The following is a 13,127-nucleotide window of genomic DNA, read 5'->3' as shown; positions in this document are numbered from 1 at the left end:
TCTTTTCTCCACTGTGTATTCTTGCATCCTTTATCAAAGATAAGGTGACCATATGTGTGTGGATTTATCTCTGGGCTTTCTGTCCTGTTCCATTGATCTGTATTTCTGTTTTTGTGCCAGTACCATACTGTCTTGATTACTGTAGCTTTGTAGTATATTCTGAAGTCAGGGAGCCTGATTACTCCAGCTCCGTTTTTCTTTCTCAAGATTGCTTTGGCTACTGGGGGTCTTTTGTGTTTCCATACAAATTGTGAAATTTTTTTTCTGGTTCTGTGAAAAATGACATTGGTAGTTTGATAGGGATTGCACTGAATCTGTAGATTGCTTTGGGTAATATAGTCATTTTCAAAATCTTGATTCTTCCAATCCAAGAACATGGTATATCTCTCCATCTGTTTGTATCATCTTTAATTTCTTTCATCAGTGTCTTATAGTTTTCTGCATACAGGTCTTTGGCCTCCTTAGGTAGGTTTGTTCCTAGGTCTTTTATTCTTTTTGTTGCAGTGGTAAGTGGGAGTGTTTCCTTATTTTCTCTTTCAGATTTTTCATCATTAGTCTATAGGAATGCGAGAGATTTATGTGCATTAATTTTGTATCCTACTACTTTACCAAATTCATTGATTAGCTCTCGTGGTTTTCTGGTAGCATCTTTAGGATTCCCCATGTATAGTATCATGTCATCTGGAAACAGTGACAGCTTTACTTCTTCTTTTCCGATTTGGATTCCTTTTATTTCTTTTTCTTCTCTGATTGCTGTGGCTAACACTTCCAAAACTATGTTGAATAATAGTGGTGAGAGTGGGCAACCTTGTCGTGTTCCTGATCTTAGTGGAAATGGTTTCAGTTTTTCACCATTGAGAATGATGTTGGCTGTGGGTTTGTCATATATGGGCTTTATTATGTTGAGGTAAGTTCCCTCTGTGCCTACTTTTTGGAGGATTTTTATCATGGGTGGGTGTTGAATTTTTGTCAAAAGCTTTTTCTGCATCTATTGTGATGATCCTTCAGTATTGGTTTTTCTCCTTCAGTTTGTTAATATGGTTTATCACATTGATTTGCGTATGTTCAAGAATCCTTGCATTCCTGGGATAAATCCCACTTGATCATGGTGTATGATCCTTTTAATGTGCTGTTGGATTCTGTTTGCTAGTATTTTGTTGAGGATTTTTGCATCTATAATCATCAGTGTTATACGCCTGTAGTTTTCTTTTTTTGTGGCATCTTTGTCTGGTTTTGGTATCAGGGTGATGGTGGCCTTGTAGATGAGTTTGGGAGTGTTCCTCCCTCTGCTATATTTTGGAAGAGTTTGAGAAGGATAGGTGTAAGGTCTTCTCTAAATGTTTGATAGAATTCGCCTGTGAAGCCATCTGGTCCTGCGCTTTTGTTTCTTGCAAGATTTTTAATCACAGTGTCAATTTCAGTGCTTGTGACTGGTGTGTTTATATTTTCTATTTCTTCCTAGTTCAGTCTCAGAAGGTTGTGCTTTTCTAAGAATTTGTCCATTTCTTCCAGGTTGTCCATTTTATTGGCATATAGTTGCTTGTAGGAATCTCTCATGATCCTTTGTATTTCTGCAGTGTCAGTTGGTACTTCTCCTTTTTCATTTCTAATTCTATTGATTTGAGTCTTCTCCCTCTTTTTCTCGATGAGTCTGGCTAATGATTTATCAATTCTGTTTATCTCTCAAAGAACCAGCTTTTAGTTTTATTGATCTTTGTTATCATTTCCTTCATTTCTTTTTCATTTACTTCTGATCTGATCTTTATGATTTCTTTCCTTCTGCTAACTTCGGGATTTTTTGTTTTTCTTTCTCTAATTGCTTTAGGTGTAAGATTAGGTTGTTTATTTGAGATGTTTCTTGTTTCTTGAGGTAGGATTGTATTGCTATAGATTTCACACTTAGAACTGCTTTTGCTGCATCCCAAAAGTTTTGGGTCATCATGTTTTTATTGTCATTTGTTTCTAGGTATTTTTTGATTTCATCTTTGATTTCTTCAGTAATCTCTTATCTATTTAGTGGTGTATTGTTTAGCCCCCATTTATTTGTATTTTGTACAGATTTTTTCCTATAATTGATATCTAGTCTCATAGTTGGAAAAGATACTTGACAGTATTGCAATTTTCTTAAATTTACCAAGGCTTGATTTGTGACCCAAGATATGATCTATCCTGGACAATGTTCCATGAGCACTTGAGACAAAAGTGTATTCTGTTGTTTTTGGATGGAATGTTCCATAAATATCATTTAAGCCCATCTTGTTTCATGTATCATTTAAAGCTTGTGTTTCCTTATTTATTTTCATTTTGGATGATCTGTCCATCAGTGAAAGTGGGATGTTCAAGTACCGTACTATGATTGTGTTACTGTTGATTTCCCCTTTTATGGCTGTTAACATTTGTCTTATGTATTGAGGTGCTTTATGTTGGGTGCATAAATATTTACAATTGTTATATCTTCTTCTTGGATTGATCCCTTGATCATTATGTAGTGTCTTTGTTCTTTGTCTCTTGTAAGAGTCTTTATTTTAAAGTCTATTTTGTCTGATATGAGAATTGCTACTCCAGCTTTCTTTTGATTTCCATTTGCATGGAATATCTTTTTCTGTCCTCTCACTTTCAGTCTGTATGTTTCCCTAGGTCTGAAGCAGGTCTCTTGTAGACAGCCTATGTATGAGTCTTGTTTTTGTATCCATTCAGCCAGTCTGTGTCTTTTGGTGGGAGCATTTAATCCATTTACATTTAAGGTAATTATCGATATGTAGGCTCTATTACCATTTTCTTAATTGTTTTGGGTTTGTTATTGTAGGTCTTTTCCTTCTCTTGTGTTTCCTGCCTAGAGAAGTTCCTTTAGCTTTTACTGTAAAGCTGGCTTGGTGGTGCTGAATTCTCTTAGCTTTTGCATGTCTGTAAAGGTTTTAATTTCTCCGTTGAATCTGAATGAGATCCTTGCTGTGTAGAGTAATCTTGGTTGTAGGTTTTTCTCTTTCATTACTTTACATATGTCTTGCCACTCCCTTCTGGCTGCAGAGTTTCTGCTGAAAGATCAGCTGTTAACCTTATGGGGATTCCCTTGTATGTTAATTGTTGCTTTTCCCTTGCTGCTTTTAATAGTTTTTTCTTTGTATTTAATTTTTGATAGTTTGATTAGTATGTGTATTGGTGTGTTTTTCCTTGGATTTATCCTGTATGGGACTCCCTGCCCTCCCTGGACTTGATTGATTATTTCCTTTCTCATATTAGGGAAGTTTTCAACTATCATCTCTTCAAATATTTTCTTAGCCCGTTTTTTTTTTCTCTTCTTCTTCTCTGACCCCTGTAATTCGAATGTTGGTGCATTTAATATCGGTCCAGCAGTCTCTGGGATTGTCCTCAATTCTTTTCATTCTTTTTTCTTTATTTTGCTCTGCAGTAGTTATTTCCACTATTTTTTCTTCCAGGTCAGTTATCTGTTCTTCTGCCTCAGTTATTCTCCTATTGATTCCTTCTAGAGAATTTTTTATTTCATTTATTGTGTTGTTCATTGTTGTTTGTTTGCTCTTCAGTTTTTCTAGTTCCTTGTTAAATGTTTCTTGTATTTTCTCCATTCTATTTCCAAGATTTTGGATCATCTTTACTATCATTACTCTGAATTCTTTTTCAGGTAGACTGCCTATTTCCTCTTCATTTGCTTGGTCTGGTGGTTTTTTATCTTGCTTCTTCATCTGATTTGCGTCCCTCTGTTTTCTCATTTTGCTTAACTTACTGTGTTTGGAGTCTCCTTATTGCAGGCTACAGGTTAATAGTTCCCGTTGTTTTTGGTGTCTACCCCCAGTGGCTAAGATTGGTTCAGTCGGTTGTGTAGGCTTCCTGGTTGAGGGGATTAGTTCCTGTGTTCTGGTGGATGAGGCTGGATCTTGTCTTTGTGTTGGGCTGGACCGCATCCAGTGGTGTGTCTTGGGGTGTCTGTTACCTTATTATGATTTTAGGCAACCTCTCTCCTAATAGGTGGGGTCTTGCTAGTTGTATGGCATAGGGTGTCTAGCACTGTAGCTTGTTGGTCGTTGAGTGGAGCTGGGTCTTAGCGTTGAGATGGAGATCTCTGGGAGAGCTTTTGCAGTTTGATATTACATGGGGCTGGGAGGTCTCTGGTGGACCAATGTCCTGAAGTCAGCTCTCCTACCTCAGAGACTCAGGCCTGACACCCGGCCAGAGCACCAAGACCCTGTCAGCCACACGGCTCAGAAGAAAAGGGAGAAAGAAAAAGAAAGAAAGAAAGGAAATAATTTAATTAATTAAATAAAATTATTAAAATAGAAAAAAAATATTTAAAATAAATAAATAATTAAAAATAAAAGAAAGAGGGAAAGAATGAAGAGACCAAACCAAAAAACAAATCCTCCAATGATAACAAGTGGTAAAAACTGTATTAAAAAAAAGAAAACCATACAGTCAGAACCCTAGGACAGATGGTGGAAGCAAAGCTATACAGACAAAATCACACAAAGAAGCATACACATACTGACTCACAAAAAGAGAAAAAGGAAAAAAAAAAGAAAAAATATATATATATGAAAAATTAAAAAAGGAAGAGAGCAACCAAATCAATAAACAATCTACCAATGATAATAAGCTCTAAGTATTAAACTAAGATAAACATAACACCAGAAACAAATTAGATGCAGAAAGCAAACCCCAAGACTATAGTTGCTCCCAAAGTGCACCTCCTCAATTTTGGGATGATTCGTTGTCTACTCAGGTATTCCACAGATGCAGGGTACATCAGGTTGATTGTGGAGATTTAATCCGCTGCTTCTGAAGGTGCTGGGAGAAATTTCCCTTTCTCTTGTTTGTTTGCACAGCTCCTGGGGTTCAGCTTTGCATTTGGCCCTGCCTCTGCATGTAGGTCACCTGAGGGCATCCGTTCTTTGCTCAGACAGGACAGGGTTAAAGGAGCAGCTGATTTGGCGGCTCTGGCTCACTCAGGCTCGGGGGAGGGAGGGGTCCAGAATGTGGGGTGAGCCTGCGGCGGCAGAGGCCAGCGTGACGTTGCAACAGCCTGAGGCACGACGTGTGTTCTCCCCTGGAAGTTGTCCCTGGATCATTGGACCCTGGCAGTGACGGGCTGCACAGGCTCCTGGGAGGGGAGGTGTGGATAGTGACCTGTGCTTGCACGCAGGCTTCTTGGTGGCTGCAGCAGCCTTAGCATTTCATGCCTGTCTCTGGGGCCCACGCTGATAGCCCTGGCTCGCACCCGCCTCTGTAGCTCGTTTAGGCGGTGCTCTGAATCCCCTCTCCTGGCGCACCCTGAGACGATGGTCTCTTGCCTCTTAGGCAGGTCCAGACTTTTTCCTGGACTCCCTCCAGGTTAGCTGTGGCACACTAGCCCCCTTCAGGCTGTGTTCACGCAGCCAACCCCAGTCCTCTCCCTGGGATCCGACCTCTGAAGCCGGAGCCTCAGCTCCCAGCCCCACCCGCCCCGGCGGGTGAGCAGACAAGCCTCTCGGGCTGGTGAACACTGGTCGGCACTGATCCTCTGTGCAGGAATCTCTCCGCTTTGCCCTCTGCACCCGGGTTGCTGCGCTCTCCTGCGTGGCTCCAAAGCTTCCCCCCTGCCCAACCCCCGTCTCCACCAGTGAAGGGGCTTCCTATTGTGTGGAAACATTTCCTCCTTCACAGCTCCCTCCCACTGGTGCAGGTTCCATCCCTATCCTTTTGTCTGTTTTTCCTTTTTTCTTTTGCCCTACCCAGGTACGTGGGGAGTTTCTTGCCTTTTGGAAAGTCTGAGGTCTTTTTCCAGCGTTCAGTAGGTGTCCTGTAGGAGCTGTTCCACATGTAGATGTACTTCTGATGTGTTTGTGCAGAGGAATGTGATCTCGACGTCTTACTACTCCACCGTCTTGAAGGCGCCCCTGTGTTCACTTTCTCTAAAGCTGTTTTTGCCAACTATTTTTCAGCATCCCCAAGACAAAATATTCATCTCTCTCCCCCTTTTGTGAAGCCTTCTGCTAAATTGATATCCATGCACATTATATAGGTGGGAATAAAAACATAAATAACATTTTTTCAGAAGAGCATTTAATCTAAACCTCCCATGAAAGGATTCCAGTGCCCTTGCAGATTCAGCACCAACACTTTCATCAATCCACACAACTGTAGTTATTCTAGGATTTACTAGTCAATTTAGTTAGATGTGACTCTGAATCTTGGCTCTGCTATTGACTGGGGAACCAACCTTTAATAGTCATTTAACTTCTCCCAGACGCAATTTTTTCACCTGTAAATTGGGAATGCTAATAGTTTTTTATATTAAGGTGTTGTTGTAAATATAGTGAGATAATTTACTTAAGACTCTTAGACCCTTCACGTATAGCCGGTAAATAATTGCATTGTCATCAGATAGAATAGCCTCTTTAATATGTTTATCATAGTTATTTCCTATAATATTCCCAAAACAAATCATTATTCTCTAACCAGAAATGACCATCTTTTATGATGTCACATTTCCTGATAGTCCATCCTCTTTCATTGTCTGAATTTGAAGATTTTTGCTTAATTTGTTCATGAATATCAAGTACCTTACACTTAATTAACATGATTCTTTCCTTTAACGTGACATTTTTATAACATCAGATTCATATAACATTGGGTTCAACCATATTGTTACCTTTTCCTTGTCCTCACTTTGTGATCGCTCTTTTTTGTTATTTATAGGATTACCGTACTTCCAGAATATAATAATGTATAACCTCTCTTGCCTGTATGCCCTCTTATATGTTGTCGGACAGGGTTTATGTGTAGTCCTGGAATTAAAGGATATTTCCAGTGTTCTAATCATACCAAATGAAGGTAACATTGACAGATGGCTTTAGGCCAGTCATCGAGATCGTAAGCAAGATCCTAAAAGTAGTCATGCTCTTTTGCCTCCCCTTCATGAGCCCATTTTCACTTTTGACAGCTCTTCCCCACTCTGCTCTTAACCCACAAAATGTATGTTTATGATACACTGTACTTTAGCGTGTCCAACGGCCCCATTCCTGAGTCTGTTACTGCATAATGACCTTTTTCTTTTCCTCTAATCTTCTCTCCTGCTTCTCATCCCCAGATGTTAAGGTTTAATGATTACCAAATAAAGCTTTCACAGAAAGATGGAAAAAATATCTTTTTAGACTTAGATTTTAAAAAGAGAAGGTTGTTAACTCAAGCAAATCTATACTTTGTAGAATTTCTGAGATTTATTGCCAATTCCCTACAACTTTCTTACTCTTAGTAATTGTAACCATGGTCCAGCAGTTTGGAACTTCACTTCTGAAAAGTTGATATAAATTGGAACAGTTCACATATAAATCTCAAAAGGAAAAAGAAATTCTGGTGATGGTGATAATAACAATTACAACAACATTAATAGCAGCTATACTTATTGAGTACTTTGTGCCAGGAGCTCTTTACATATATACATTATTAGTCTTTTAAATAAACCTGTTAAATAAATATCATATTTGAAAAATGGAAGTGTAAGAAAGTGGGAAATTGTTGAAATCAGGAAAAACATTTTATAATACAACCGTTTATGGATAAAATGGCCCAAAGACTGGATTTGAGTACTGATTTTTGTTTCCTAGATTTATGTTGATTTTGAGCTAGGTTATTCAAGATACTTATTTTCTTCATTATTAAAATAGGGATATCTAGCTCACATTTATTGTGAGAATGTATAATAATGTTTTCTAAAATACAAAATGTAAGCTGGAGGTTATTAATTAGATAACTTCAGGTAAGAAAAATTTTAAAAAGAAAGCAAAAACTTAGAATGTATGAACACTACAGTCTTTTTACAGCTTAACTTTTACTAGTAATCAGTTGAAGGAGTCTGTGTTGGGTGGTTATAGGGGCCTTTGAATCCAATACCATTTGTTTTTAATTAATGTAGTACTAGATAATTGTAACTTGCTTGACATTTCATATGCTTTTCACAGTAAAATTTGGAGGCCCTTTGGACTTTTGAAAGATAATTTTGTTTTTGATTATGTTTTTTGAGATAGAGTAATGCAGTTTTGATGTCTACTGTGTACTCTTAGGCTTCTGACAGATAATGCACAGTACTGCATGTACCATTAGATGATTGTGATGCTTAATTACTTTCTTTCTTAATAGACAACATTAATTTCATCAGGCTTGTTTAATGGCTTTTTTTCTTAAATATTCTTGACCAAATGAGCTGAAAAATAACAATAATTATTATTACTAATAACTTACTGCATTCCAGGCACTGAGCTGGGCACTTTACATGCAATATTTTTATATCTCTAATAATTAGCAAAATTACTTCTCAAAAAAGGTAACAAAAGATTTTTTTATTGTAATATTCTTAAAAACCTGATTTAGAAAGTTTTGCTTTGCATATCTTGTTCTGAAAGGTATCAGATGAGAATTTCAAACAGAATACTTACCAATCTACCACAGTTGTCAGTTTGGCTATTCGTGAGAATAATATATCCTATGTGTAGTTTTTTTTGTTGTTGTTGTTGTTGTTTTGCTATTTATACATTTTCAAGAGTTCTGGTGTTCTTTTTTCTTTAATTTGTCTTTTCCTATTTTAATCCAAGTTCTTATTTCCTTTTTTTTTTTTTAACGTAAATGCTTGTGTTGGTAGTCCTGATACTCTAATTTTTAAATAATTCCATTTTATTTGAATCACTTTTTCATCTTGTTGTGATTAAGGTTCTTTTATTATTTTACAGATTTAAAAAATATAATTCTATTTGTTAGCTTTTTGTAGTGTTTAAAATTATTTTTCTATATCCTCAGCCTATTTATATTTACCTGGTTATGAACTTGAATTATACCTCTCTAATCAATACTTATTTTTTATTGATTTTTTCCAGGAAGTCATGACCATTTTAAATGACCAGCATTTTTGCTCTTCTTCCTTTAATCAAGTTGCTGATTTTGAAAAATAATCTGTCAAGCTTTTGCAGTTAAATTGTGCAAAGAGCTTTCTGTAGGATGATAGTACTAGGCATCTTCCTGAATTGCCCTCCATTTGTTGCTCTTAATATACTGTATAAGTAAGAGGAACCATCAGCATTTACTTTTAGTTCTTTTGCAGAGATGAATAAATATCTTGAAATGCTGATTTAGATAATGTTTCAAAAATGCTATGATGCACTTTGGTGTATGACTGACTCTTGCTTAGTTAAATGTTTTGCAGCATTATAACATAGTTGGATTCAGCTCATCTTTTAAAGCAATTGTCAGAAAAATATGGGCCAGCATGGTAGAATGTATTAGCTCAATACATTGTCTCCATTTTATTATGAAGCTGCTGAGGAAGCTGTGATATACAGCACTGTCATTACAGATCTATTGTTAGGATGGTTCTGCAGTCTTCTTTGCACTGCCATTAATTTATAGCAGTAAACAATATGTAGCCTTCCAACTGCAGCAAAGCAGAATCTTTTAATGAGGTGGATGTTATTACCACAATAAATCAGTGCTTTCGCGTAATGTATAATTCAATGTGTGTATTCCCACTGTAACTTCTCTGAGTAAGCTGATAGTGTATCATTGTCATTGCACAGCTCCACTAGTCTTTTTTTTTTTTAACCTTCTTTTATTTGGGGACTTCTTTTTTATATGCTTGCAAATAAATGTGCTATGTCTTGATAGCTGTCCTGTAGCAGGCTTCAGAAATCAACTGTAACAATCACAGCCGGAATCAATACTGTGGGTTCTACGTATATGGATCTCTGCACGATGCCATTTTTTTTCGGATGCTAGTGAAATCAATCCTAATTGGTTTTAGCATTATATTCAAGAAATGTGATTCTATAACTATTGATTTTGGGGGTGTACTCATTTGGAGAGTAATAAAAATAGGAGCACATAAAGTGAATACTTAATATGCTGCAGAACCATACAAAAGGAACATTGATTTTGTTTTCACGTAATTTGTCTTCCAGTGATTTTATTTCTTCTTTCTTTCCTTTGCATGGCTCAGTCTTCAGGGACAACAGCTAAAATACACTTAAAGGCATTCCAAATTGGTTCTGTAACAAAGATTTCTTGGAGTCAGTTCCATCCTTAACTGGCATAAGTTTAGTAAATCAGATTTAACTCCTTTGTACAGAAACTAATGCTTTAAAAGATGGCATTTTAAATTGGTATACTGTGATACTGGTTTAAAATAATAATCAACTAAAGGTTTTTAAAAATTTGCTTGTAGAGTTAAAAAAAGGGCTTAAGATAAAATGTTGATTAGAACCATCCTATTGAAAGAGAATGAAAGGTACTAGAAATAAATGGCAGTTTTGAAAAAATAATTAACAATTTTAAGAAATATAGCCAAAATGATCATTTAAAATACTGCTTAAAATTACTTTTTAACATGAAAAGCTACTGAAAAACTAGTTTAACATTGCTTCATTTTCCATAGAATATTTCTGAATGCATCTATTTTAAAACCAGTATTTTAAATTTCAGTTTAACGTTTTTTGCATAAATGATCAGATATTTTCTTTCTCATATAAATGAGTGACTGATAGGTTTTCATTAAAGAAAGTAATCTTACATTTTTTTCAGTGAATTGGTACTTATATTTTAAATAAAGAGTAGAGATTTTCTAGAGATTAGAATGTTTTATGAGAATGAATTGTTACTTGTTTTTTAAGCCCTTAGACCCCTTTGAGAATCTTAGAATACTCTGTATGTCTTCCTGAAGAAAATGTACATGTGCATAATCACATGAAATTTTGCTTACTGGTTAATGGAGTTCATGAATTCCCTGAATAACAACAGCAGCAGCAACAGTGATACCAGCTAACATTTATTATGCTCTTATCTTATACCAACCAATATTCTGGGGGCTTATAGGCTATTGTTTTATTCAAACTTTACCCCATTGTTAAAAGATAACCTTAAAAATAATAGCATTCATTGAATATTGTCAGGTATGGTTTGTCCCTCCATGTACTTACTCATTTTATTTTCCAAAACAACTTTCTGACTGGGTATTGTTGTCACTCCAGTAAACCCAGACTCTTCATCACTTCGCTGTGCTGCTTTAGGGACCTCTGCTGTAAAGTATTGTTGTACAAGCTCGTAATCTGTCTAATATTCTATTCATGTTACACATTTAAAACAAATTTCATGCCGGCATGTTTTTATCTTTTAAATTTTGGTTTTACTCATACTATTAGAAATTTCTAGATTTACATTTAATCCCTTTTTCACACAATCTCCTCCTTGCACTCCTTCTCCCCCACCCTCGCCCCCTGCCAAATTTTGTTGCATTGTCTTCTCACAATCTATGATATGTTAATCCTTTAGCTTCAAGATTCTGTTTCTGGTTGTCGCTTCTAATGGACTAAAGAGGATTTTATAGATGCTTTCCAAAGTATCATATAACTAATATTCACTTCATGTAATTATCTTCATGAAAATGCTTGTTATGGGCTGATTAAAGACTTTTATTCAACAGAAACTAGACTTATTGAGAAATGACAGGTTTCTCCATTTACTTATATGTGTATATTTAATGTGCATTGAAAAATAAATTTATATTTCAGTCCACTCTCTGACTGTAACACTGCTTTAATTTGAATAGTATGTATTTTTAATTCACTTTCACACTTGCTGATTAGATAATATTTGAAGAGAGAAAGAAATAAAGGACGATTGTATTTATGTGTTCTTGTTTCTCCTCCTCCCCGTTGGCAGCCAATAGGAGCTTTGAATCCAAAAAGAGCAGCATTCTTTGCAGAGCGTTATGAATCCTGGGAAGACGATCAAGTTCCAAAGTTCCACTATGGCACTCATTACTCAACTGCAAGTTTTGTTCTTGCATGGCTGCTAAGAATAGTAAGTTCAATTTGAATAATAAACCATGAATAAGTAAATTTAGTGTTGTGGAGAATATGCATTGATTAAAAATCATCAGCATCTTTTTTGAATGGTGAAATTTTTTTCAGTGATTGAGACTCTAACTATATAAGTATCTCTTTATCCCATTTGGGCTGTATTTTATAACACGTTACTGTAGAATGGCCATGAAAATGTTTCACCTGGAATTGCGTGAATTTTTTTCCTTAAATTTGCCTCTTCAAGTCATTGATATCTTACCAGACTCTAAATTGTAACATATGTTATTTTCCAATGTAGTCTATTAAAATAAGAACTAAATAAGATTCCCTTAACACAGGCATATATTCATATATTTTGGAAACTTCAGTTGCCCAAAATGGAATAAGGTGTGTTTGTAATTTACACCAAGACTGCTGTGTATTGATAACATATTGGTTAAACAAGAAATGTTTCCGTAAAATTGAAAGGTGATTCATCTACTAGAAAGTAATTTCTTTGGGAAAGCATTAGCAGCACGTCATTAATTAAAGCTTGTTAGAGGGTACAGGCAGATATAAATCCTAGAGGTAATTTATAGTGCTTAGCTAATTTCAAGCAATTATCCACTAATATGTGTTTAAGTGTTCTTTAACTAAAATGAGGCTTTTAAATCTTCCAAACATTTTTCTTTTCTTAATCATAAATTAAATATTGAGCCATAACAATAGGAAAATTACATATTGGACTGTTTCCCTGGACTGTGAAGCAAATGCAGTCTAATTTATGTCTGAATGTTATTAATAAATTGTTCTTGGAAAGGAAGAGAGTCTGAAAAATATTGAAGAGAGTCTGAAAAATACTAAATTTTGGAAATATTTCTTCTGAAACAAAAATAATGTAAGAATATTAATGTAATAATTTAAGTATAATTCCCAGTCTATGCCTAGTATGTATTACTGGCTAATGTCTATTGGTAACTAAGTATTTAGATATAAAGATTTATAAAAACCACATTTTTATGCATGAGGGAATATACGGCTCTTTTAAACGGCTTATTTTTTAGGAACCCTTCACAACTTCTTTCCTAAATTTACAAGGAGGGAAATTTGATCATGCAGATCGAACTTTTTCATCGATTTCCAGAGCTTGGCGAAACAGTCAGCGTGATACATCTGATATTAAGGTACAGAAATACTTCATTTTACAATTATTATTGCCAATGTGTTTCTTATTGAATGGATGTTGATAATTTCTCTCCTGCAATACAGCCCTATTTACTAAAGATGAGCCTCAAAGGATGAGGCCTTAAT

At 35.6% G+C, this 13,127-nt stretch overlaps 1 protein-coding gene across 6 annotated transcripts in view; it reads left to right on the top strand.

Moving 5' to 3' along the window:
- Window positions 1-13,127, top strand: part of LRBA (LPS responsive beige-like anchor protein) — a 747,970-nt gene that overhangs the window by 563,336 nt on the left and 171,507 nt on the right. For all 6 annotated transcript variants that reach the window (XM_029235039.1, XM_029235041.1, XM_029235037.1 and 3 more), the window contains 2 exons: window positions 11,695-11,835; window positions 12,881-13,000. In XM_029235039.1, coding sequence (XP_029090872.1) covers window positions 11,695-11,835; window positions 12,881-13,000 — 261 coding nt within the window. The remainder of the gene's footprint in view (window positions 1-11,694; window positions 11,836-12,880; window positions 13,001-13,127) is intronic.

Source organism: Monodon monoceros, unplaced genomic scaffold (genome assembly GCF_005190385.1).
Source record: "Monodon monoceros isolate NGI ecotype Baffin Bay Population unplaced genomic scaffold, NGI_Narwhal_1 Super_Scaffold_20, whole genome shotgun sequence".
In the NCBI taxonomy this organism is placed as follows: Eukaryota; Metazoa; Chordata; class Mammalia; order Artiodactyla; family Monodontidae; genus Monodon; species Monodon monoceros.
The sequence above is the reverse complement of the archived record's forward strand: the minus strand, read 5'-3'. Positions and strand labels throughout refer to the sequence as shown.